At 43.0% G+C, this 27,522-nt stretch overlaps 1 protein-coding gene across 1 annotated transcript in view; it reads left to right on the top strand.

Moving 5' to 3' along the window:
- The window catches only part of TMEM161B (transmembrane protein 161B), a 341,202-nt gene that overhangs the window by 67,380 nt on the left and 246,300 nt on the right, over window positions 1-27,522 (top strand). Inside the window, exons 2-6 of the mRNA XM_086960872.1 lie at window positions 4,742-4,845; window positions 9,707-9,790; window positions 23,523-23,620; window positions 24,608-24,764; window positions 26,090-26,241. Of these exons, the coding sequence (XP_086816998.1) occupies window positions 4,742-4,845; window positions 9,707-9,790; window positions 23,523-23,620; window positions 24,608-24,764; window positions 26,090-26,241 (595 nt within the window). The remainder of the gene's footprint in view (window positions 1-4,741; window positions 4,846-9,706; window positions 9,791-23,522; window positions 23,621-24,607; window positions 24,765-26,089; window positions 26,242-27,522) is intronic.

Raw genomic sequence — 27,522 nt, 5'->3', positions numbered from 1 at the left:
TACAAAAGGCTACTACAAGATCCTACAAACCGCCTACAGGCGGAAATCTGGAGAAAGGTAGAAGCAGCCAAGGAACAGAAATGGATCACGGATCATGAAGCACAATATCTGGTAGCAACGACACCTGTAACTCCTTACTTTTACTTGCTACCCAAGATACACAAGCCTACCAGACCACCACCGGGAAGACAGATCATTTAGGGAATCGGCTCCCTACTAGAGCCCCTATCCAGCTTTGTGGATATCTTTCTAAGACCGTTTGTGTCAAAGATGCCTACCTTTATTCAAGATACTAAACATTTTTTAAAGGATATCCAACAAATTCCTTTTGATACTGGAAAGGATTGGCTGGTGTCCTTCGATGTGGAATCACTTTATACGTGTATTCCACAAGAGGAGACATTAGCCACCATAAAAGGAATGCTTGAAAACACCACTTGGGAGAGTATCACCCCGATTGATATCGTGATGTTCTGTGCAAGAATGGTCCTAAAAGAAAATTTCTTTAGATTTGAAGATCTATTGTACCTACAAATATTGGGTACTTGTATGGGCAGTATTTGTGCACCTAGCTTGGCCAATTTGTATGTTCACAAGGTAGAACAGGAGACAATACTAACAGCTAGCAACCCGTTCTACAGTCATCTACGTACCTGGAAAAGGTACATAGACAACATGTTTGTCATATGGAGAGGAGAAGAAGAAACCCTTAAAATGTTCCATGAATGGCTGAACAATCAGAACGACTTTTTGCGGTTCACTTTAGAATCCTCCAAAAGCAAACTTCCTTTTCTAGATCTATTGATTCAACCTATGAATGGAGGACTAATAACAGAACTATACTGGAAGCCTACCTCCTGCAATTCGCTTTTACCATTCGAAAGTTATCATCCACGTGCTTTGCGTGAAAATTTACCGTTTGGCCAATTCTTACGGATAAGACGTAATTGCACTAATCTGGAACAGTATGAAGAACATGCTCAAGGACTGACAATAGATCTGAAAGTGAAAAAATATCCTAATCGCATCATTCGGAACTCCAAGAAAAGAGCGGCCAAAAATAACAGAGTGGTTATTAGAACAACCTACACAAAAGGAACCTAATCAAAGAATGACGTTTGTAAATACTTTCTCTAGCTTTTCAAACTCAGTCAAAAAAAGTATAAACAAACACTGGCCCATTCTCAACCTAGCAAACAACGAACTACCCCGCCAATTATTTGCATACAAACGGAGTGCGAACTTGAGGGACAAATTGGTCCATACCCGTCCTCAAAAAAACAGTAACACCGGGACACAGTTGACTCTGTGGAATCTACCCCCAGTAGTAGGACAGTTTCCTTGTGGCACATGCTCAGTCTGTCCTCAAACAGAGAAAACTTTGGAGCTAGACATTGGAACCTCACGCCCCTGGACAATAGAAAAACATACCAACTGCAATAGCGAGGGGTTGATTTACCTTATATGGTGTCCGTGTCCGCTCCGCTATGTGGCCATGACCACTAGAAAAGTAAAAACGAGGATACAAGAACACAAAAGCACCATAAAATGTGGCAGACGGTCAACAAAACTGACTAAATGGGTGGTGTTGGAAAAGCCGTGGATCCCGTCACACTTGACAGACCCCGCGAAATTTCTATTTTGCAAAGAACAGAAATGGGTATACAGACTTAGAACGGACACCATAGGTCTAAATGATGATATACCCTGGATCTTACTCTAAATAGATTCTTACATACTCATAAACCTTAGAGCTAGATGCAACATATAGACATATTTACAACAAAAGGTAGAGTAGGCAGCATGAGAATGCCAGCCTAAGCACCGAAAAATAAAAAATAAAAACTCTATCATATCTATATTTGCCTGAGGAGATATACACATATAATAGGGCCACAAGTCGCAGGGTACTACCTTTGAGTACTGTGCCCTACTGAACTTCATACACTAATATCAACAACATTAAATCCATGGATTACCGTGTATAAAATTCCCTGTGAGTATTTCCGGACGAGAGCCCCAAAAGATTTCATTTATTTGAATTAAGATGCACTGAAGAACAATAATATTCTAAAGTATCCCCTTATAAAGCTTCACCTAAGAGTTACTTATTTAGAGATAGGATTATCCCTATAAATATCACTCGAGTATAGAACAATACCTCCTTACTCGTTCCATGAGAAACAATGGTAGCAGTTGATATTTGGACTAATCACTTGTAACTCCATTAAAGAAATACGGAGAGATATAAGGTTGCCGGTATTCAAAGCAGTTCTTTTAATGAAAACAACAATACATAGAGTACATCTTCGTAAGCATGGTCAGCTTACTGTCTTGAATAATATAACAGCACTGAAACGCATGCGCGAGTAGTTAGCGTGACATTAACAAACATGCGTGCCACGTTCAATAAAGAAGGCAGAGAGAACGCACAAGCGCGTGCGCCACCCAGCAGTGGTTTATAGCTGCACATGCGCATTAATACCCGAAAATGCAGGCATAAACTAAGACGGCGTCCACTGTAAGGACCAGCAATACACAGCTGAGGGCAATTAATCTGATTGAGGTGACTACAAAAAGGCGGGCATACCTGCTGTTCGGTACCTCCCGGGGTTAGCTCTACTCCACGAAGAGGTACCGACGGACAGGTGAGTTCTGCTGGCTTGTTGTGGTACTGATAGGATGCGCAGCCTTTCTGCTTGCTACCCACATAGACCACTAAGGGTTGGAAGGTTCTTGGTAATAGAAAATTACTTATAGACCTAAATTACAGAAAGTCTTTATTAACTTCGCTTGGTATATAGGTTCCTTCTTTCTGTAACCAAGATATAATCCACTATAAGTACCAAGTTTCTAGCTAATCTCCCCTCAGAACAACTGGGTTTTTAGTCTTCTTGAACACATGTTTCTAGAACACAAGTATGGATAATACGTATAAAAATACTGACCTCGCTATGCACAGCCCCTCACTTGGGAACCCTTCCAGACACTGAGAGAAACTAGATTTTGGAAATAGTAAGATAGTGTGGTTAGCAACTACTACATTATCTTTTTCCTCCCGCAGTCCGGGGCCTCCCTCCTGAGCAACCTGACCGGTAGAGGTGAGGCTGGACTATTCAACAATTGTGGGTAAGTCCTATATGCTTATAATTAGGCATTTATTATGTGTGACATAGTTATAGGAAAATATGCACATGACACATGTGATATGAATATATTGATGTGGTTTTGAATTGCCCAATATATATGTTTCTTGCTCTCCTCAACAACCACCTTTTGTATTTTACTCTTTGTTCACAGATATCCAGAGTATGACCTGACACAGCAATAATATTGCGCAGGGGTACTGGTGGTGTATTACCAACATTTTCCTATTTTCTTTTTTGCTTTATTCACTAAATTGCAGCAGCATCGTATAAATATCTGGTCCTGAAGAAAGCCGCTGATACTAAAAATAGATCAAGAGGCTGAAACATGTCGACCTATCACTAACAGTGGTTCATATCCATACCACTGTGCTGTTACATTTTAACCCTGTCAGGTAGTACACAGGAATAAAGGTTATTGGTGACCTATCTAGACAGTTTTAATTCACATTCCTCTATCCTCACACAGCGCTGCAACATACCTCACTCAACCTACAACAGTACACATATGGGATTACCATCCGACTCCAAAAAAACATCTCTGAGCTCCTTCCTTAAAACCCAGAAGTAGTAGCTCCCAGTGGTGACTAGGTTTTCCCCACTGGTAAGGAGGCCCCATATGATGAAGCATGTCACCTTCGGGTGAGTGAGGGGTCTTATCCTTAAGGGATGCCTTCCCCGGTGTTACAACACCTTCAGAGTTGAGAGATAAACTAGGGCTCTTCAATATCACACCACATACACATGTGTAAGACCATAGGTATATATTGTGTTTTTTTTTATTTGAATTATGCCCTTCAAAACCCAATTTTTCCCAAAAATTGTTCTATTCGAAATTTTAAGCTTTGTTTTGTCCATATGGAGGATTCTATTAATTGTTGTATCAGAGATAAATATTATTAGGCAAAGAGTCAGTGCCTACCATATATGGTGGTACTTTGTTTTTAAAACAAAAGCATTATGATATTGTTGAAAATTTTGGGAAATGTACACCTCCCAGGTCCTTAGGTTTACAAAGAGATTTTTTTTTCTTCGTATAATGTAAATATCAAATAGATTTCATATTTGAAGTTAGCAAAATTGTTATTTACAACTTGCACATTCACAACACATTATACATGCGCATGTAATATTGTGAAGTTTGTGCAAAACACTTTCCCTTAACACCCATGCCCCATAATTGAACTTTGGACAGCAACGCAACTCTTCCCTCCCCCCCCCCCCCCCCCCCGACCCCTCCCCACCACCCCACCTCGATTAGAGAGGACGTACCATTCTGTCAATCATTGCAATTTTAGAGTCAAATTGCTGTCTCTTTTTAAAGTATTACACGAGTAGCTGAAACTTGCCTGGAAGCTTCCATCTATTCCAGTCAAATTCCAGTTGTAGTTGTAGTCCAGATCTGAACAGACTGCAATTATGTTTTTATAGCTCTGAACAATATTTCCTCTTATTTTGTTCACTCGCTTTTTTAGTTTGTCTCATGACAAATGTTTTTTGTGCATATTTGAGACACCTGTAAATTCCTGTATGTGTTGCTTGATTATATTTGAACTATATATACTGATTTCATATCAACATATTTTGTTTCATAGGGTGTGATAGGTGTACAGCTTGTTGTTACCATGGTGATGGCCAGTATCATACAGAAGGTCATGCCTCATTATTCTCTTGCTCGATGGCTTCTCTGTAATGGCAGGTAAGAAGATCTCTGCTCCATAGTAGGTACACTGCGTTCTATTAACTTTTCACCCTATGAAAGATTCCTTCTTGGACTTTTTACTTTCAGATTTTACATGCCAGAGACAGATTGTAAGAGCAGGTTTGGCTTAAACTCAAAAGCAAAGACTATTAACCCATGGACACAGTCCCCTTCATGGCATTCTTTAGATCGCAACATTACTCTCAATTATTCCACTGCTGTTTGATCTCTCAAACACTCTGCTGAATTTTGTCAGTGAACGGCATGGGTAGTAGGTTTTTTCTGGTAATGAAGGTAATGCACTTTCTTGCTGTTTCTTGGGGATCCTAGTTTTGTGAATGTTAGTGATTTCTAAGATAAATGTATTCTGGATAGTGCATTTATGTTTCTGCTCTCTCCCATACATTTTGGCAGTAGCGTTAAGCATTATTTGCCTCCTGAAGTGATTTGTGAGTTACCCAGTACAATGAGTGTATTATCCAGTGATTGTCCTTATTATGTTTCATTAGTGCTGCATTTCTGACAGAATCATGTAATACTTGTACTGTCTGAATCCTGCCACAGAAACCTGGATGAGGAGAGACAGCCAATCTTTGTTACTGGTTTATACCTTGAATATTGTAAAGAGAAGATTCTGAAAGAACTGACATCTCCAAACCTTCTTGCTGAAGTTCTTTCTGCCTGCAGCACTGTGTTCCGTAGACTAATTGCAGGGGTTTGATTGGCTGGCCCATGAGTAAGGGCAGTTCTAGGCTAGGTTTAGGTTGAAGATCTTACAAGAACCTGGATAGTAACAGTAGGGTGGCAACAGACCCCTTGCTTAGGAAATTTAACAGAGGTAGCCACCAAGCAACCCATGAGATCCATATATTTGATCCTTTTTCACAAGAGAAATGTCACATTTAATGACATGTTACTGCTTAATGCGGGCCAGGACAAGTGGTGTACATCACACTTCAAAAATTGACCACCTACTGGAATATACTGCCCTAGATGATGTCTGAATGCTAGGAATCCTCCACTACATCGTAGGCATCAAAAAAGCAGTCAGTTAGGTTTCCAAGTTTCAAGAACAAAGAATGAGAGTGCAAAGATTTAGTTAGGTGAAGTAGTTGGCTCTTTTGGTTATGAGGGAAGGTTTTCAATTTGTGGAAAACGTCGAAGATATGCATAATGGAGCTGCAGCAGTTTTGTGTACCGAGTCCATCTGAACAATAAACCAAATCACACAGCAGCAGACCAAGGTTTCGCACATCAACTTTGTCTGTTTCAAAAATATTTGGTGGTGCAGCTACTCTCACCATCCGCTGCCGAGGAGGTCTGTCAGAGCAATAGTACAAGAGAGTAGAGAGGCGCACTCAGTGAAGTCAATAACACAAAAAGTTCATTAAATGTGTAGATCTTCTGTTCTTTTCTTAAATATATTCTTTATTTTCCTTTTCTAATTTCTTTGTAAAAACTTTTTGTAAACTAGCTTGGACATGTGTCATTTTATATGTATATTTAAACATAAGGTAAATCAAATACTTATGTATGTCAATATCTTCTTGCAGTCCTGATGAAATTCCCTAGGCACGAATGGGAATGAAACGCGTTGGCTGTGCCGTTGTATGTAAAAGGAAAATAAAGAATATATTTAAGAAAAGAACAGAAGATCTACACATTTAATGAACTTTTTGTGTTAATGACTTCACTGAGTGCGCCTCTCTACTCTCTTGTACTACCGAGCCCATCTGGCTCAATTTGGAACACCTAGGATTATATGGGTTTTGTGGTGTTGTATCTTCTGAAGAACTTTCTGCATCAGTGAACTTCAAGGAAATGAGTGATAAAGATTTTACGACCAGTGAAGGCCATCAGTGTACCCTATCAAGTTTTCTTTTGGGTGCTCTGCAAAGCCTAATTTGAAATTATTTTTAGTGCTCTCTGTTGCAAAATATTCTGTCCGGCTTGCCCTGTGTTTGGAATAGGCCATCTGGGACTTCCTGAAGCAGGTCCGATTTGTAATCGGGAAACTTCAGTTTGCTCAAGCATTCTGCTGATTTTTTGGTTCCCTGACAGACAGACCAATTTCTCTTTCAATGGTCCAGTTTCCCATGTGCATCGGTTCTTCACAAAGTGACTTCAAGTTCATACCACCCTACTTTGTTATGACTTACTTTGTCAAGGTGTTGCCTGTCACGATTCGGATTTCCTACTCTATTTTATAATATTCCACTCCAGTGCAATCTCATAATATGCCTCTGTAGTAGGTACTATTCCACAAAAGAGGCCAAATGGTGTATAATTCAAATAGGTTTTTGTTTCCAAGGAAAAGGATTCCATTTATCAGAGTTTTCACCAGGCCAGCATCAAACTGTCTCATCTGGAATGCTCCTGTGCCTTCAGCCATAAACATTCTCAGGACTCCTTTGACAAAGTATTAGCAGACAACTAGTGCACTAACTACGTTACTAAGAATACCCAACCCTCCTAATGTTTAATTTACCACAGGTTCCCTGAGCATTTCTACTTATCTCTGTCCCCACGGCCAATGCATACACATTTGGGGAATGGCAGAACTTGCACATTGCCTTTGCTGAGATGCCAGGGTCCAACAAATTTCTCTACTGCTTGGGAAATATGACAGGGCTGCTATTTTTTGGGCGTGAAAGAGACCTGATATTTCCTTCTTTCGATCTGGTCTGACCAGGGAATGGGCAAGAGTGTTTCATGCCCACAGAGTCAAACTTTGTTTCCTCATTGCTTACGGGAGCAGTGTTGTGGTCTGCTGTCAAGATGGAGTAAAGAGGCGTATATTGGTTGATTATCATTAAAAAAATAATAATAATAATTGGGCAAGATAGGGTGCGTGCCTAACCCCTTACCAAGTCCTCCTCCTCTTCCGACAGAACACCCCTAATCACCAACAGACCAGCTTTGGCAGGTGGCCAGGTTTCACAAATGGGTATGCCTCCACAAAGCTCCTAAAAATAGATGAGATTCTAATGCCCAATGGGAGAACCTTGGTTATCCAGGTTAAATGTACTAGCATTCTGGCTGAAGACACAAATGGTAAGGAACAGTATCAATCCTAGATATTAGTCAGTAACCATTAACGTCCCCATTTCCCAAAGAAAAAGCCTCTCTATAAGCCTGTATAGTTGTGTTATTGGTTTATTAGCGCTCAGACGCGGGCTGTGTGGCACCATGGAGGCCTATTCCGGGGCTATAAGAACAAGCTTTTTCAATGCAATAGGTCTCGCATTCATGCACGTTTGAGCTTTTGGCATTTTAAATGAAAATGCATTTTGTTCATGTTTTGGGTTTTAAAACCTGAATAAGTCATTGTCATTTACAATACTAATAGCTTAAACTCTTGCAAATGCGAGACCTGTTGCATTGTAATAAAGGGCCTTCTCAACCGCTTTTTAGATTGTAAATATCAGGGGAAGAGACCGGCCTCCGACATCTTCAAAGTATTGATAAATAGTGCAGTGAAGATGTGTAAGTGTTGTAAATTACTCAGACACAAAGTTTGAAGTGAGAGGTACATATGATCCGAGCTATAAACACTAACAAAGTGCTCCAACACCTTTCGATCTGTGATTACTCTGTCACGGTCAGGAGAAAGAGTGGGAGGGGGGCTATTTCCTGACCTCTCCATAATTTGAGTGTGCAGTGTGGCCTTGCGTAATGTCATTGCTATCTTTGACTTAATAAAAAGCACTCCAGCTTGAATAGGGCCCTGGCTTCACCTCGTGGTGGTGGACAGCATTGTGGAAGGCAGGCACAGCCCTACTCAGGTCCCAGGTGCAGCTCCTCCCACCCATCTAGATGCAGATCTCTCTATTCACCACTGGGCTGACTCATTCTGTCTCCTGTAATCCCCCAGCCCTGTCACTCAAACTCCAGACAAGGAATACACAACCTAGCAGAGAGTGGCTTTGGATAGTTAGACAAGAAAATACCTACTTTCTAAAATTGCTATTTTCAAACACAGAATGTTAAAACCAACTTCACCAAAAGATGCATTTTACGATTCTGTGTTCAGGCATACTAAACTCGAATTTCTACTGTGTTCCCTTAGTCAGTTAGGATTATAAAATGTAATAATCTAACTGCCCATTCTGGCCTATGGAGAACAGCTGCCTTGCAATAGTGAAAAACGAAAATGGCTGTAATTCACTATTAGGACATGCCACACACATTAGGGCTTGTCCTACCTTATACTTGCAATGCACCCTGCCCTTGGGCCTACCATAGTGTGTCTGATTTGAAGAAAAGGAAAGGTTTAGGGACTGGCAAGTGGGAGCACTTCCCAAGTCAGCATGACAGTACCAGACTGCACACAGGCTCTGCAATGGCAGACCTTAGACACATTTTACTAGGCTGCTTCTGTGGGTGGCACAACCAGTGCTGCACGCTCACTAGCAGCATGTGGATTTACATGCCCTGGGCACACCCAGTGCACTATACTAGGGTCTGACAAGTAAACCAAATCAGTCAATTATGGAATCGCCAATTCATACATCAATTTACCATAGGGAGCACTTGCACTGTGGCACTGGACAGCAGTGGCACAGTGCCCAAAGCATCTGATGCCAGCAAAAACACATGAGTCAACAGCAAAAATGGAAGGGAGACCCGCGCCAATGGTGCCAGGTCTAACCAGTTTGTAGCCTGTTTCGTAGAGGATATTGATTTGCCATGTATTAAGGTTCTTGCTGAGTTTTATTTAGCACTTAAATAATGTTTCAACTTTGTGTTCAGCAAAATAGATTTTGGACAATGGAGCAGTTGAAGTACGTAAAAACCTTGGAATTTTTTCACATGAATTGTACAGCTGTGTTGGCAAGAAAATGTCTCCTTCTTTCAGCTTGCGTTGGTATCAGCATCCTACAGAAGAAGAACTTCGAGCCCTTGCAGGAAAGCAGCCGAAGCAGAGAAGCAAAAAGGATAGGTAATTATTGGTTCTAACTCCTGGCTTTCATTAAGAGTGGCCTTTTAATTCCAGCGGGCCTTGCAACAGCAGCTACCAGTACCTCAGGTATTATATCTGAGGGAACACCATAGATCTGTATGGTTTCACCCGAAGCAGCTGAAAACTCCAGATGAGACTCCAGGGAGAAATGAGGAAATACCGTGGGAAACGGACCTACCATCCCCCATACTTCCTCATTTCTAAGGGGCTAATCCCCAATTATTCCAAACCCCTGAAGTTAATGGTATGCATGCTTTTGATAACTCCTGGGCATGGATGGAGTGGAATTAATGGGCCATTCAGAATGAGTGTCTTAGTATACCTGGAATGTATATTTATTTGTAAGTATGTGACGTGTTAGGGAAAATGCATTGTCCTTTGCTTTAAAGGACCATTGGAAATGAAGAGTACTTTAAAGAAAAGACCCTCATCCATGATTCATATGCCTTTAAATTTGCTGCTGGCACTTTAGAGATGTTCTATGTTTAGAAAAATGTAGATACCAAGATCATTTTGTTTTATTTTCTGTTTATTACTGTTTATTGTTGGGACTCCCCTTAGAATCTTCTCCTGGTTTAGTTTTCATATTTAACACTTAAAATGTAATTTAATAATTTTTTTCTTCCCTTTTTGGAACCCCATAACTCTTTTCTACTGCCACAAGTCTCTTCCTTGTTACATCGAGGGTTCTATATTCTACCATTATTCTACCTACCATTGATGATTAAACTGCAATTTTTGTTGTATAATATTTCATACTTACCTTCTATTGAGTCCCATGCTCGCAACATTTTTTTGTGCCTTAGCTCATGTTGGATATAAAATGTACAAACCCTAGGCCCTGCCTATGTGTGCCAATTTCCGCACCCAAGTAAAACAGATCTGCCAGGTTTTGGAATGTATTTGGTGTGATAAATGGCTTTTGTTTTGAGTTTAACCCTTCCGAATGGAGCACAAAATGTGGATTTGATGCTTTCTGCCCCAAAATATTCTTGGCCCACTATTTACAAATGATTTCCCTCAACAGGTTTTACTTGCTTATATGTAAACACCTGAGAGAACTTGCGAGTGTAATCTTTATCTCACTAATCCGAATACCAGCCACTTCACAAACGGGGATTTGCGTAGGGGCACATTTTTTAATCAGGCCACCCCTTTTTTTAACCATTGGTTGCTTTTGGTCAAACACTTTCTGCTACTGTTTTAAGTGTCATTCATGTTTTCAAATTCTCAGCCATGTCTTTGGTATGGAGGTGTAGGAGTATCCCTATGCAATGCTTCCATTACAAGCCTATTGCTATTATGATGTATTTTTGAGCAGGTGAAAAGCTTCACCCACTATACACTCCCTGCGCCCCTCACAGACCAGACATGCAGTAGGAATGAATGGCCATAGTGTTTCCTTGCCGTCATCTTTGGCAGTGGTATGCTTTGTAAAAGGATGCAAGGCTGTTTTTCTTACCAATCATCTGGTTATTTGAAGGCAGTTTGCAGCTTGGGACCACCCACCCACCATATTAGCAGACACAAGCACAAAGCCACTGTAGGCTAGAAACAGACATTCTGGATGTGGGATGAATCAAGGCTACCTACAACTTTTCAAACGTTACAAGAGATTTCCCAAGACATATCTACACATCAGAATGTATTTGGATGTGTGTATTAGTACGGGATCCTGGTACATTCAAAGTTTGCATTCACATTCAATATTGCCACCAACCTCACTCTTTGTTTTTGTAATTGTTTTAATTTGTAGTGGTATTTGTAGAGCGCAAATACCTGCTATTTCTGCATATGTTCACATAGACTTCCCAAACACATTTCTTGTAATCTGCACTTTTGGCAAGAAGCATCTGTATCCCAGCTGCTCTTATAAAAATAATAATTAAAAAAAAGCCTAAGTATCTTCAACGGCCTTCCTGTCTGACATCCTCGTCCCCAAGGTTCACCTTGTCAGACACTCGCACACAGGAGTTCCAGAATCTATTTCTGTCTCCATCCAGTGAAGCTCAACACATATATTTTCCACTCATTCTGTCTCATGCCTTACTTTCTGTATTCAGAATAGCCACTTCTCACATCTGTTCTCCTGTCTCATCAGGACACAGTTCCTTCTGTGATCACATTTTGCTCCTGTGCTTGTAGTGCATGTGATTTCAGCTATTACCCATAGTAGCTCTTGTTGCACCACATAAGTGACTCAGTAGAGAGCAGAGGAAGATCACAATTGGCATCTTGTGAGGGGCAGATTATATAGTGGGTCTAGTGGCATGTCATGGAGCTCTGATAGGCATCTGGGTGCACACCCTATTGCTGGGAGGCTTGCTGTTGGTGCAGTGTATCCTGGCCACCTGTAGTAGCACTGGCAACAATGCAGTTCATTTAGATGGTGCCAGCGACCTTCTCCACTAAGAGTCCATGACCAGCAGTGCTCTCCACCATACACCTCCCTCTGACCAGCAGTGCTCTCCACCATACACATCCCTCCACCTGCATTTTCATAGTAAGCTCTGCTGCAACCTTTCAATATTACACGCCATGGGGCTAATTGGCAGCAGCACAAATATCCATGCCCTTGTCTAGGCTGATTCCCCACATAATTGAGTGCCGATCCCCAGCTTACCCCTGAGTGTAAATCCCTCACACATACCTGTGTGTAATTACACATCACACCTGTATGAACATTTCTTATCCATCTTTGTTTAGATTCCCTACCTATCTATGTGGAGATCCTTGCATATCTATGTCTGGTATCTCTCCTTATTTCTTCCGTTCAGGCCCTTTCTTTCCTTTTAAGTGAGTTTGACCAGGACCGAGGTCTGTGCGGTCATTAGCTTGGTGCTTTAATAGGGACTCTTAAACTTCTTTGCTTGCTCAAAATTGCAAATTGCTATTTAATTGCAGCATCCTGACCTATCCAGCTATGGTATAGGTGCCGCAGCCTAAAACAGTTGGCAGTGACTCGACAACACAGTACAGTCTCAATACGTGGTAGGACTCTGAATCTTGGCTGTGCTGCTTTACGCTGCTCAACGTGACCACGTGACCGGCACTCTCGGACCGGACCAGATCGGATTTTGGAGCAGAGAACGGCGGAGGTGCATTGAAGGCTTAAAAAAATAAAAAAACGCCAAACGCCGTGTATATTGAGGAGCTACCGCGCAGGGTACAGAAAAAACTAGAAGCTAATAAGAACGCGAAATTAGCGAACTGCGATGCAAAGAACTAGTTGTACGTAGTGCGGAGGAAGGAAGCAGGAAGCCCTGAACTCTGCTTCGGTAATAGCAGTCGGGCAGCGTGTAGCCGAGGAACAGAGGTGAGTGTAATCACAGAGAGGGGAAAATTAAGGAAATAACCTAACGCCAATTGAATTTTGTGGGAGTACTAAAGGAGACAACGTTTATACGGAGATCTGATATTGGATACTAAGGATATATTATGCTGGATAGGGCATTGAAGGTGATGGCCCTTGGGAGAACAAGAGCCCGGAAGGGCATTAAAAAAAAGAAGAAACAAAACCCTGATCTTAGTATAACGGAAGGAGAAGTTATGGATTTGGAAGAAGGGGGCAAAGAGTTGGCCAAGAGAGGTACATACTGCAGCAGGCATGCCCAAGGAGGGACAAGGGCAGTTCTTCTGCTACAAAATCAATTAAAGACTTTGTGGGGAAATATTACAAAGGAAAGAGCTTGAAGGACGGGAAATAAGTGCGGATATAAATCACCCAACCTCCGCAAATATGGTATGCTCAACTTCAGTCAATACAGTGTGTCTAGGACAAGATTCACAGGTCCTGTTCGACCATAACCTCTCCGCAGCATCGTTGAACCTAAGACTGTCCTCATCCCCAAGACTTTATGCCTCGCCAAATGCCTCGCCAAGTGTCCACGAGATAGGAAGGGAGGCGGAGGAACGGGGGATTGAGGCAGAGGAGTATTCAAGAAATATCCACTCTTCAAAAGAATATCGGGATGAGAGGGAGAAGGACGGATTGGAAACCTATCAGGAAAAAAATAACTGATTCCACCGGACCATCTGTGTCTAATTTAGAGGTCACGGGGTCTTCTAGTGCTTCAATGTTTGATGCGATAATGATACTGCAAAATACTTTGCAAGATTAATTAGAGGTAGCAGTATTAAATAATGAAGCCTTAAAGGCTCAAAGGGACCAGTTTAATATTATGATAGGGGAGTTAAAACAAATTAAAGATCTTATGCCTTCCATGGTTAGACCGGTTGGGGAGGAAGTTCGAGAGGGGGGTAGACAGCTGCCCAATATACTGATAGAGAAGTCTGAACCTAGTGTGTACGTCTCAAGATACCCAATGATAATTAAAAAAAGGAGTGAGAGGAGGGGTTTCAAACTACGTAGCCCACGTCTACGAGTGTGGGAGGGTAAGAAAACAATTAGATGGACCCAACCTCCTACACAGCAGAGACCAATAAATGAAGTTTCTGAGAAAGAACAAGAGGGCGAAAAAGAGTCAGTAAGGTTTGCCCAGTTAATGGAAAATAAGCGAGGTAAAGGAACTGCCTCTGATGAGCCCGAAACGGTAGGCAGAAGTAAAAAAGACATAAGAAATCCTGAGAACAAGAAAGATAGTCCAGATAAGGATTGTGTGGTACCAGGCCAGGGGTTAAAGGCTAATAAGAAGGGAGTGAGACCGCAAGTTGGTGAAAGTATTAGCTCTACCAAAGGACATGTCGAGACTGGTATCCTCCATGAGAGAAGTATAAATATAAGGGACCCATCAAGGATCCCCCGAAAGTTAGAGGTAAGAGGTAGTTCAGATTTATGGTTATATTTTGAACCGAGTGACCAGGGAAAAGGGGGGAAAAGGGGAGGAAATTAATCCTGCTAAATAGATCCCAATTGCTTTTCTCTCTGTCAAACTGTAAAAGTTTACGTAGTATTGGCTCAGCAGATCTTAAAGAAGTGGGGATCTCTGTGAACAATAAAGGCACTGAAGTCACTAAGGTTCTGCTGCATTCTGAATTAGTTAAGTCAGCATTAATTAGGGCGGAACCAGAGTTACATAAAGAAGTTATTAGATAGGTTAAAAAGATGGAAATGCAAGGATCAATTACACCGGAGAGACCATTCCTTTTAAACCATGCAGGTCTGGGACAAAGGCAGATCAGAATGATTGATGCCTGCTGGGAAGAAAAGGATGATCTAGAAATTACGATGAAAAATAGGGATTAGGAGTTAGGCGAAGAAGCAATATTAGCTGGAAATAGATATAAAGCCTTGGCATTTCCTGATTATGATATAAACAGGAGCCTAAATGAAATTGACCAGGTATCTGGGTCATCACACAGCCTGACAGTGTTATCCTGGAATATATATGGGTTTAAAAGAATAGAAAATCAGGCACATTTTAAAAAGATCATTGATAGCTGCGAAATTGTGTGCTTGCAAGAGACCTGGCTGTATGACGATGCCCAAGTAAGTGTAGGGTTTGTTCAGCATACAAAGGTAGCGGTAAGAAGACGCTTTGGTAGACCCTCAGGAGGGCAAGCAACATTGGTATCGACCAAAATTGCCAAGAAAGTGGTTCTGTTAAATGTAAATGGGTGATAGGATGTAGTGTTATTGTTGTGCTAGTGCTGGGTGATTTTAATCATAAGTTAAACCCTGATCAATGGTGTCAGGATCTATTGCACTTCTACAAAATTAAGAGTGCAATATTTCCAAGGGTGGCAATGTCAGAACATGACTCGACTTTAGGTCAAATGTTGCGGGCCTTGGGGTTGATTTGTGCAAATGGTAGATTTGATGTAGATAGACCAGCAAAGCGAACCTTTAAGTCAGGCCAGCAATTCTGACCAATCGACTATGTTTATATACAAGCTTGGAATTTTGAGCTGATCAAAATATTTGAGGTGCTATGTGAAGAAGGTAACGATCACTTCCCGTTGAGGTTTAAAATGTGTGAGCTAAAGAAAAAACAAAGGGATACAGTGTTGCCGGTCCAAATTGATTACCCCAGACGACTAACAACTCGGATTACGGAGTAATATTTAAAAAAAACTAGTAGCGGTTCAACAGACGTTGCTGGTAGAAGAGCGTATAGGACAGCTCCTGGTTTGAGAACTCAATTGGTGTATTAGTGTATTAGTGGAATGTCTGAGGTTAAAAATTAAAGAAGGAAACTCCTGAGAGGGAAAACACAGTATATAAGAAAGGGAGGGGATGGTTTGACGAGGAATGTAGGAAGGCCAAAACCTTTATTAGGCAACAGGAAAGAAGATTAAGGTCAAAATACAATGTAGAATTGTTGTATAATCTCCGGAAGCAAAGGAGACTTTATAAAATGTTGGTGAGGAATAAAAAACAATGTTATAGACTAGAGCGAGTTGCTGGGATAAATTGCTGATCGCAATCGAGTCTAAGGATCTGAAAGGGTTTTGGAGATTGGTACAAGAAAGCTCAAGTAAAGTAAGGGGGAGTCTTGAAATCTACTAGCACAACCTGCAGTGCAAAAAAGTTTCTCAGCAGGGGCTTTGGTGTATAGTTACCAACAAACCTGGTCTAATTCTCCGACTTACCCATGGCCCCCTTGGAAGTTGGCTTTGCAGGTTGTAAATCCAATCCTCAATGTGCTATTTAATCAATATCTTTCACTGCCACTGTCCTGGTTGTTTGAAGCATGCCCAAGTAGATCCATTATTAAATAAACCCACCCATCTACTGTAACTGATGGATCACCCTACCCTATTCTGTTTGGGGATATTAAGGAGGTCCATGAAAAGTAAACATTGCTGATGTTGTATGCTAGGTGAACTGCTGGCTGCTTTATTATTTATCTTTCTGATGGATGTTTTTAACTTATAACTTAAGATCACACAGACTTGAACAAGGGCCAGCATTAATCAAAGAGAGATTTTCCTTTTCTTTATTGCAAAAGATTTTATTCCGCATCTCTGTGAAACTTTTAAGGGGTGTGCGTTTTTTAGGTTGAGCATTCTCGCTAGTTTCCAATTACCTACTTGCTTACCATTGGTTAGTTTTATTGTCTTTCTCATTTGCTTGCTTCTTATTCAGTAGGTTTACTTGGCCCAGCTTTTTCATGTTATGTTTGTCCCTCCCCTGGAGCATGTCCCCTTTAGCATTGTTCTGATTGGCTGGCTTCTATCATTCTACTGCTTAGTCTTAGGGAACTACTTTTAACTTAACACTGTATGAGAGCGCATGTGGTTTTCAACTCTCTCACTCTTGTGCTTCTGCCCTTCATATCTGCCTCCAGTGCAGCAGCCTTCATCTTGTGCATCTGAAAGAGACAGTAGTCATAGATTGTTTCCCTTAGAATTACCCCCATTCCTCAGGCTGGATCCAGAGATTTTTTTTTCGTAGCAGTACCCCTACATGTCGGCAGATGGTGTCGGTTGACTCTGCATTCTTCGTCTGCGTCGTGGTCCCCGGGATGACGTCGAGGTGTCTACTTAGATGCCGCCCCTGCACGCTGACGTCGGTTCTTTTTCTGCACCAGCCACCGCAGATCAGGAGAGAGGGTGCCCCTTGCATTAGTCACTGTTCGACTAACCCTTTTCTGACTTTTGTCGAAGTCTTTTTTGAGTCTTCGACTCCTGGTGCACGAGGGATGTCCCATCATCGGACCGGCTTCAATCCCTGTGACTCCTATCACAAGTTGATGACGGTCACCGATCCACACCTCGTGTGCCTTTGGTGCCTGGAGCGTGACCACGATCCAAAGTTGTGCTCCGACCTCAGGGCCGTGTACCTGAAGTCTTTGCGGGCCCGGTCCTGTAAGCTTTTGGAGGGCCGGCAGTCTGCTCCGCGCCGCCAGAGGTCCCCGTCGAGAGGAAGGTTGTGGGACCGGTCATGGAGTCCAGCTTTGAGCTTTCTACGAAGTGCTTCACAGCATCTTTGGCCAGCCCGACTCTGCTGGTGCACCTTCGGGCCCCGAAGACTCTGCTGGGGGCCCTGGGCTTTCAAGGCCGGCGGCTTCGGTGCCAGAGGGCCCCGAGGATCCAGGCCTGGATCCGGATGAGCCCCGGTCGACCTCACGGTTCCTTGCCTGGCGCCCATTCCAGTGACTGGGCCCCTGATGCTGGTTGTGCCCCCAACCGGCATCGACCCCGACTTGGACCCGGCACTGGACCGACATCGACTGACGCCAATACCAGGGCTGGAGCGTAGTTTTGTACCTCTGTTCATCACTGGCGTTCTCCATTGCCTTGAGTGGCAGCAAGAGGAGGGTGAGGAGGTCTGGGAGGGTTCTGTTAACACTCTAGCAGACCAACTTGAAGAGCCGGACTGGCGAGAGGAGTTGGGTGATGCCAGTGGTCTGGATACCTCCCCAGACCTTGGTATGCTTTCTCCCCCTACCGTGGCAATAGAAGAGGGAGCTACCTACTCTGTGGTGTTGCATAGGGCGGCTGATGCCTTGTTCCTCGAGCTTCGGTGGTTGTCAGAACTAACCTCCTGACTGAGGTGCTTCAGCCGGCAGCAGTCTCTTCAGAGCCCATGCTGCCTTTTAATGAGACTCACTGACCTCCTTCTGGGCACTTGGCCCAAGCCCAGAACAGGGGCTCCTGTGGACAGGATGATTGCCCGACCATTGCCCGGCCCCGGCGACCCACTTTTCCTCTCCCAACACCTAACCCCTGAGAGCTTGGTGGTTCAAGCCTCATCCTCTAAAGGCGCATTCCCTACTGCTCCCCCAGATAGGGAATCCAAGAAGCTAGACCATCTTGGGAAGAAAGTGTTTTCTTCTGCCAGCTTAGGACTGCGGTCGGTGAACACTGCATGTCTCTTGGGCCGTTATACATACATGGTATGGGATACAGTCACGCAAGTGCTGCAACAGAGCCCCGATGGAGGCCTGGGCCTTGCTCACCCGCGCTGTTGCTAAGGGTCAACACGCAGCTAAGTTAACCATCCGGTGTGGACTGGATACTACCGACTCACTGGGTAGATCGGTTTCCACTTCGGTAGCCCTGAGGCGCTACGCCTTGCTGAGAACGTCTTGCTTCTCTGGGGATGTCCAATCACACTTTTGGACATGCCTTTTGATGGCCGTCGCCTGTTTGGTGACAAGGCGGACAATGCGCTTGAGCGCTTCAAAGATTCTAGGGTCAAGGCCAGATCCTTGGGCTTCGCAGCAACTTCTCACCCTGTGCAGTCTGCCTTTCGCCCCTTTCTTGGCAACAGACTGAATTCCCCACCACGTTCCACCCAGGGCCACAAGGCCTTGGAAGCTACCTAGCCCATGCATGGCCAGGTACGTGGGAACCAGTGTCGCAGGTCTGAGGGCCTGTGGGCGGGCCAGCCCACCAATGCCCCCCTGCAGAAGCCTCCCAAGCCTCCTAGTCCGACTTTCCAGGGCCACCAGTTACCAGTGGGCAGCAGGATCCGCCATCACCTCCCCCACTGGCACAACATCAGGTCAGACAGGTGGGTTTTGCAGATAGTCCAAAGGGGTTACTCCCTCCCCTTTGAGACTACGCCTCCCTCCATGCCACCAACGCTCCATCGCATGTCTGAGGATCACTTGGCCCTTCTCATCCAGGAAGCTACAGCTCTCTTGGCCATGGGAGCTATCGAACGAGTCCCTGTGCCAGAAGTAGGTCATGGTTGTTACTCCCACTACTTCCTGGTACCCAAGAAGGACAAAAGCCTGCATGCTGTCTTGGACCTCAGGGACATCAACCGCTTCACCCGGAAGGAGAAGTTCAAAATGTTAACCTTGGCTCAGGTCCTCTTTGCCCTCCACCCTTGAGACTGGATGATAGACTTGGACTTGCAGGGCACTTATTTTCACATCCCGGTCTTGCCTGCCCACTGGCGTTACCTACAGTAGGCCACCAGCATTTTGAGGTTAACATGCTCCCCTTGGGCCTTACCAGCGCCCCTTGGGTGTTCACTGAAGTGATGGCGGTGGTTGCAGCTCATCTTCGCAGATCAAGGGTTCCAGTCTTCCCCTATCTCAACGGCTGTTGAAGGCAGGCTCGCTCCAGGCTGTTGTCTTCCACCGGCAGACTACAGCCGACCTCCTGCATTCGCTGGGGTTCACTATCAACGTGCAGAAGTCGCACGAAATCCCCTCTCATAAGCTCCTTTTCATCAGAGCGATTCTGGACTCAGCGCCGTTTCGGCTCTATCCTCCTGAGCAGCAAGTCTGGGATATTCAGGCTATGATCCCGATGTTTCAGCCTCTATCCTGGATTTCTGTGGGAAGGACGCGGAGGCTGCTCGCCTCATGGCCCCCTGCATCCTGTTGGTGGATCATGCCAGAAGGCATATGCAGGCTCTGCAGTGGGACCTGAAGTACCAGTGGGCGCAGCATCAGGGGAATCTGTCTGATGTTGTCCGGATGTCGGAGGGGACTGCAAGTCCGATGCAGTGGTGGCTCCGAACCATGATTGGGTCAGCGGCAGCTCCCTCCCCCAACCAGAGTTCACTGTAGTGATGGATGCGTCACTTTTGGGATGGGGCGGCCACATGGTGGAGGCAGAGATCAGAGGCCTCTGGTCTCAGGCGGAGTCCGGGCTCCACATCAACCTTCTAGAGCTCCGGTCGATTAGTCTTGCACTGAAGGCAGTCCTTCTCTCTGTCTAAGGAGGATTAGTGCAGGTGTTCACGGACAACACCACTGCCATGTAGTACTGCAACAAACGGGGCGGGGTGGGGTCGTGGACCCTATGTCAAGAGACTCTTCATCTTTGGGCATGGCTGGAACATCAGGGCATATCCCTGGTGGTTCAACACCTGGCAGGTTCCCTGAACGCCAAGGCGGATGAACTCAGCCGCGGTTGCATGATAGATCACAAATGGCATCTTCACTCAGAGGTGGTGCAAGGTCTCTTTCAGCAGTGGGGAGAGTCTTGGTTACATCTATTCGCTACCAAAGAGAACACGCCATGTCAGCAGTTCTGCGTGTTGGAGTTTTTAAGGCGGCACTCGCTCGGCGACGCCTTTTGTCGCAAGTGGAATTGCGGCCTCCTGTACGCTTTTCTGTCTGTACCACTTCTACCCAGAGTGCTGAAGAAGATCAAGCCTGACTGGTCAAGTAATTCCTGTGGCCCCGGACTGGGCACAAAGAGTCTGGTACCCCGAGCTCTTGAGCATGGCCATCGATCCTCGGATCAGACTGCCACGTCTGGAAGATCTTCTGTAGCAGCAGCAGGAGACGGTCCTCTACCCGGACCTGTCCAGTCTCCACCTCCTTTGCGTGGAGATTGAGCGGCGACAGTTGACAACTTTCGACCTTCCTCCCGAAGTCTGTAATGTCATCTTGGCAGCCAGGCGTGCCTCCACTAAAACGGTGTACGCCTGTAGATGGAACAAATTTGTGGCATGGTGTACAGCAAAGGCTGTGGATCCCCTTTCTTCTCCTCTTTCGGAGGTTCTCCTCTTCATTCTTTCTTTGTCCCAGCAGGGCTTTGCTCTGGGCACTCTTAAAGGCTATCTTTCGTCCATTTCGACCTTTCTTCGCTTTCCCGATCAGCCTTCTCTTTTCAAGTCTCCTGTTAACAGATTTCTGAAGGGCATTACTCATCTCTTTCCTCCTTCTCCTTTCATAATGCCCCAGTGGGACTTGAATCTTGTCCTCACTTATTTTATGTGCGCTCCCTTTGAGCCACAGCATAATTTTTCACTTCGTCTCCTTACTTTGAAGACTGCTTTCTTGTTTGCCGTCACCTCTGCTCGCAGGGTGTGTGAGCTTCAAGCCTTATCCTCCAGACCTCCCTTTCTTGCTGTCCATCCGGACAAAGTAGTCCCCCGTACTAGCCTCTCTTTTCTGCCCAAAGCGGTTACCTCTTTCCACATAGGTCAGACCATCACATTGCCCACCTTCGTCCCGCTTATGCACCACTCCAAATAGTAGGAGAGAATCCAACATCTGGACCCAAAACGTGCGCTATTGTTCTTCCTTGACAGCACTAAAGACTCCCGGGTGGACTATCAACTCTTCGTGGGTTATGTGGGCATCAAGAAAGGTCGGGCCGTGCACAAACGTACCATCTCGCGATAGGTTGTCTTATACATAAAGATGTTATTCTTTGGCGAAAATTGGGTTGGCATTGCTAGGGTATCTGTTCTAAGGTAAGGAATCTATAACTACGGTCTCTTTCAGATGAACAAGTTACTTACCTTCGATATCTGTAACAGACATTAGTAGTTATAGATCTTCCCTGTTCTGCGAACTGACTTCTAGGGAGAGGACTTCCTTACAGGGCCAGAGTTATGTGCACTAGTGGTCGGTGTCTTGCATGGCTCTGTGCTTCTGGCGTGGAAAGTTGTGTCAGAACTGAAGTGGGCGCGCAGGGGTGGCGTCTGAGTAGACACCACAATGTCATCCCGCCGACCAAGACGCTGCCGGCGAACGCGGAGTTGACCAACGCCGACGCGCGGGGGTACTGCTACGAAAAAAATTCTGCGGGCCCAATCTGACGCCTGGGGGTAATTTTAAGGTAAGGAATCTATAACTACTAATGTCTCTTACAGATACATCATTACCAAAGGTAAGTACCTTGTTCTTTATGCTCTTTTGTGTCTTTCTTCTCCTCATCAAACTCCCTTGTGCTCCCTATTGCTTTCTTCCTGTGTTTTTCTCCCCTTTTGTATATCGCCTGTGTGTGCTGCTTTTAACCTTAACATTCCTTCCCACACCCGCCTTTTGTTTTTATTATTGTTTTCTTGGAGTACCAGGCAACAAATTGCTGCCGACCCCTCTGCCTCAAAAACTTGCTTTTGCGCTACTTCAGTTTCGTTTTTATTTTATTTGTTTACTGACCCTTCCCAGATCTGTAAATAAATAAAACTGAAGCCTCATTTAGTTCTTAAGTGTGCATGCATGGTGACATACTTGCTGATGCTTTACAGCATTCCCAGACGGCATTGGCAAAGCTAATATGTCCCATTGGCCTATTGAGACCTATTGGCCTTGCCATTGCTTGTTCGTATTATGGTGGAATATCTTCTTCTGGAATAAAAGAGAATATTAATGAATATTTACCGTTGTGTTACATTACTGCTTTTAGTTGAGGTTTGTCTAAAGATGATTTCTGGAACTGTGTGAGATAACTGTAACAGTTCAATTATTGTTTTGTCTGAGCTCAACATCACAAAATGTTCTCAATACAGGAAGCACCCCCAAACGTTTTCCATCCTTTATACATTTTACTGCACTTTAATCTTCAAAACAGCCCAGTTATTCACAATGATCTTGCCATTCTTCCATGGCTACTGAGGTGCCTATATTAGATGTCTTCTTCTTGAGCACAACTCATTTTCCACCAAATGAGACCATTGTGACTGGCGACTGCATGATGTGGGATTATTAATGCCTGGGAGTTGTTTCAAGCTGCTCATCTCTAAACTTTGAATCCAGACCAATCATGCAAGAAGACGAGATCCGTGACTCTGTCACAAGAGTGCCCATTGCACCAGCTGACAAGCTGACCTCAGGAATCTGGCTGGAGAGAACCTTTGTCCTTTCAGTCACATTCACCATTATTGTCTCATAGCTGCTAAAGGTGCTACTGTGAGCTCCTCGTAGCCTATTTCTGTCAGGCCAGTATTGTTCTACAACAAGCGGTTTCCCTTACCCCACTCCATCTCCAATGTTCTCAGTGCTAGCAAAATAATGTATTTGTTTTGAGGTCTTTGCTGTTATTTTCATATTAATAATTCTTTAATAATTTTGCCATGCTTAACTAAATTCAAATTTGACTCTTGCAGGAAGTATAATGGTCACATTGAAAATAAACCTTTAACAGTTCCAAAAGATCTCGATCTTCGCCTAGAAACTAAGTCTGTTGCAGAAGTAGATGTGTTAGGTAAGAAGTAAAAAACAATTATATGGTCTTCCTGTTTACATGGTGGTCTATAGTATTTTTGGGACTGTGGAGGCATTGCCATTATTAAGATATTTTAATGTATGTATTCAGCATTCTGTTGTCCTCCTGGTCTTTTCCCTCAGTTAATTAGCAGCTTCAAGTAGTTTGGTCTGACTGTAATCCAGCCAGATATTCTCTCCAGGCAGTGCTGCTTGTAATCATGACCCCAGAGTTCAAACACAAGCAGGTTGAACCTCTATTTTGAAATATTTTTTGTAGGTGGCTCTCCAGGTTTCCTTTTTCCCAGGATATCGGCTGAACTTGATATGCTGTGTTTGAGATCCAGTGAAGGTGCAATGAATGAGGACGACAAATACTCATAATCCTAGATGTTATTGAATATATGCCCTCTTCCTGACAAGAGAAAAGAAATTAGTGATTGAAATGGTTTCTCCTACCTTAGAGTCAAAAGGTACTAAGATAACTGACGGTGCCTTGCACTCTAGACATGATAGCAATTGTCCTGTCTCAGTGTCTGAGTGATCATTTGAACAGAATTGAGAGTGATGGATAGTTCACCCCTTCCTCATTTTTTTCGTTTCAAAAGAAGTGTAAAATGTCTCTTTTCAGTCTAATGTTTCACTATGAGCTTGGATTCAAATTCAATTTCATTAGTAGCAACTGTTGGCATTGTAACCTTCGGATTTGCATTGTTTCGTACATACTTTCAAGAAGAGACTTTTCTCCTTTAAGTAATTGCTCTTAGATAGCACACATAATGGAGATTGTTTGTGATCATGAGTTCAGTGACGATACTGATTTTGAGAACTATTTTTTATTATAAACCGATTTGAAATAACAAAACAGACAGCAACTCTCTAAGAGCATTGTGAACCCCTAAAACAAAATGTAGTAAAATAAAACATTAAGCCCTGCAGATGACATCTTGTAATATTTTATGTTTTTTTTTGGTACTGTTTTTTTCAGCATTGCATTATTTTCCTGAATATCAGTGGTTGGTAGACTTCACAGTAGCAGCCACAATTGTGTATATAGTAACAGAAGCCTACTACAGTTTGATGAAGCCTTCACATGAAATGAATATCAGCATTGTCTGGTCCCTGCTGGTATTGGCGTTTGCCATGTATCCTTTTTAGTGGTTTTGACGATGCTGTGTTTACAGACATTCTCATGTATGAAACATCTTTTTCCTTTCAAAATGTAATTTAGAAGTTACAAATTCACAATGAGCATTGAATGTATAACTGAAGCTTTAAGCATCAACGCTTTATTGACCGGCCCAGAATTTAAAGAATGGCAAAACGTCTTGTTTTTTTGAGCCTGCAGTACACACATATAACAAATAAGATTTGAACACACTTAAGTTGTAACTTGGCACTTGTTGAACACTAAAAAAACATTTAATTTTCTAGCTTAAAAAGGGGTACTATTGATTGTTAGTGTTGCAGAGAAACTGTTATTTCCTGTATATTTGAACTAGTGACTAATGCACATTTTTTTAATTTAAGAAGCACTGAACTGTTCTTATGACGTCGTTTTGTTCTCATCTGGTCAATCCCAGTCGGCTCTGGTCAGCCTCGCAGTTCCCATAATGTTTAAACCAGCTACTTATATGAAGCTGGGGAGATACTAGTAGTTCAGGAGAGACTCATTGGAGAAGCCTGGTCTAAACAATAATTCTGCATTCTTCATTTCATTCATTATTTTCATATTTTGGTAGAGCTCTGCTAGGAACAGAGTTGTTACCATTTTTCATACTGCGGCTCTAAAGTCCTTGGTTGCCATGTCTGCAGACCTTAAATGAATCTATAAAAACAAACTGTGTCTGCTGTTCTGAGGCAATAGCAGTATTTTCAGTGCGTAACTTAGTATACTGTGCCTTTACATTGTTGTGTGAGTTTACTCCAGAATATTGCTTTTGGCTGTTGCTCATAACGTTGCTCGTTTATGAACCCCGCAGTTTTTGCCTTTTCTTCCACCCTTTCTACCCCCAGAATTCATTGGCACCTGCTCTCTTGCCCTTCTCTCCCAAGTTTTTGCTGTTGGTATTTTCTGTTTTTTTATTTTTAATATTAACTTGTAGTTAAAATCGGGTCTAATACCTCTAACATTATTTGCTAATTTGTAGAAGGAAAAAGATGTATTCATTTTTAATGATCTCAAATTCTATATTTATACCTATTGTACACAATCTTTCTCAAAATTGATTTGCTATACGTATCAAGATGCCATACATAATGTACTTGTTTTCAATTTTTTGATTTAGGCCAGTGGTTTCCATTTGGATTTTTATTTTCGAAATGGTTATCAACGATACAGTAAATTATAATATATCTGTTCACACACATCTGTCATGTACAATGGCTTTAACACCGCAAACAAAATGATTACTCTTTTTAAAAATGCTGTCTTTGCCAGTATTATTTTCCTGAATGAGTTCTCATGAAGCAAAATACTGTTCTCATTGACCACACACTACTTCAAACTTGAAGATGGAGGAGAAAGATCAGTTTGTGTCACCTTTGGATTTTTCTTCTTCGTCAAAGCAATGGCCATCCTAATTGTAACCGAAAACTACTTGGAATTTGGACTTGAAACCGGTAAGACCTAAATGTTACGAAATGCAACTCGATCTAGAAAAAATACTATTGTTTCAAATAGCTATTTCCACACTGTTATTTATTTAAAAATTAAAGCATATATTGGCATATTAAATGCCCTTTGCATAATACTTGGTATCTTTTGTAGCCTTGTTGCAGGAAAGCAGTCTGTCTCATAGTAGATTTAAAATATGAAAGCAAGTTTCCTGTACAGCACATCTCTAGTCATTGGGTCATTACAGTGGTTCTGCAGGAGGGGTATATAACTTCTATTTTCTTAGCCTTGTTTCCGTCTCTGAGAAATTTATTTTCTGCACAATTGTGCTGTAAACTGTGACTGGATACCCAATAAAAAATACGACCGGCTATTTGGTAATCACGTCCCCAGGCAACCACTCACATTGCACATGGGCTACTTTAGGTTTTGGTCCTCAATCAGCTCTTTTAGTCCTTGTGGGATTTTCCTTACAGAATCTTATTCAGTAAACATGTGAAACCATCTGAGATCCTGCAGATCTATTATAGAAAATAGTATGGATGTCCAAATCTGCTGGATTGAGTCATCCATTGAAAAAAAACTAAGTTTACAATTACCCATGTACAGCAGTCTCTTGTGGACTTTGTTTCTGGTCCTTCACTTTCATTCAGGGAGGCAAGGCATAGTCTGATTCTAGGTGGTAGCGCATTAGAGGTAGCCATAAACATAGGCTATCAGCACTGCTGGCCCTGGTTGGGATACACTTGTATTTTAATAGTAACTAATTTGAGTTGCAGACTGGCCTCTGTAGATGGGACAAGCATGCTGATTTTACTGGGATGCGTCTTGTCTTAAGTCACTCATTTGCTTATCTAGCACTACTAGCAGTCCTCTAGATCGTAAGAATGAATTGCATGGACTGCTGCCATTTTTTTTCGTTGTGGCAAGCACACGAAGACTTGTAATACAAAAAACATGCCTGGGTCAGAGGCGCAGGACATGGGGATATATGGGGTAGGTATGTAATTGCAAATTGACTGTCACTCGGAAACACAAGTTACTGAGGAATGAAATGTGTGTGGGTAGGACAAAGACCCTGGCAGCAAGACGCACAAAGATGGACATATAAGACGAGTCAGGGTATTTAAATATTTTATGCTGCTTTGTTTCTAAACAATCCAGTACAATTATCTTAGTGTGATGAAGCTTGTTGTTTTGACATTAATTTGAGAAATATGGATGTAATTTTTTGTTGTTGTATTTTTCACCGAATAATTCCCCAAATAATGTTTCCCCCTATCAGA

This window comes from Lissotriton vulgaris, chromosome 3_1 (genome assembly GCF_964263255.1).
Source record: "Lissotriton vulgaris chromosome 3_1, aLisVul1.2, whole genome shotgun sequence".
Taxonomy (NCBI): Eukaryota; Metazoa; Chordata; class Amphibia; order Caudata; family Salamandridae; genus Lissotriton; species Lissotriton vulgaris.
Note: the sequence above shows the minus strand (reverse complement) of the source record. Positions and strands in the feature narration are given on the sequence as shown.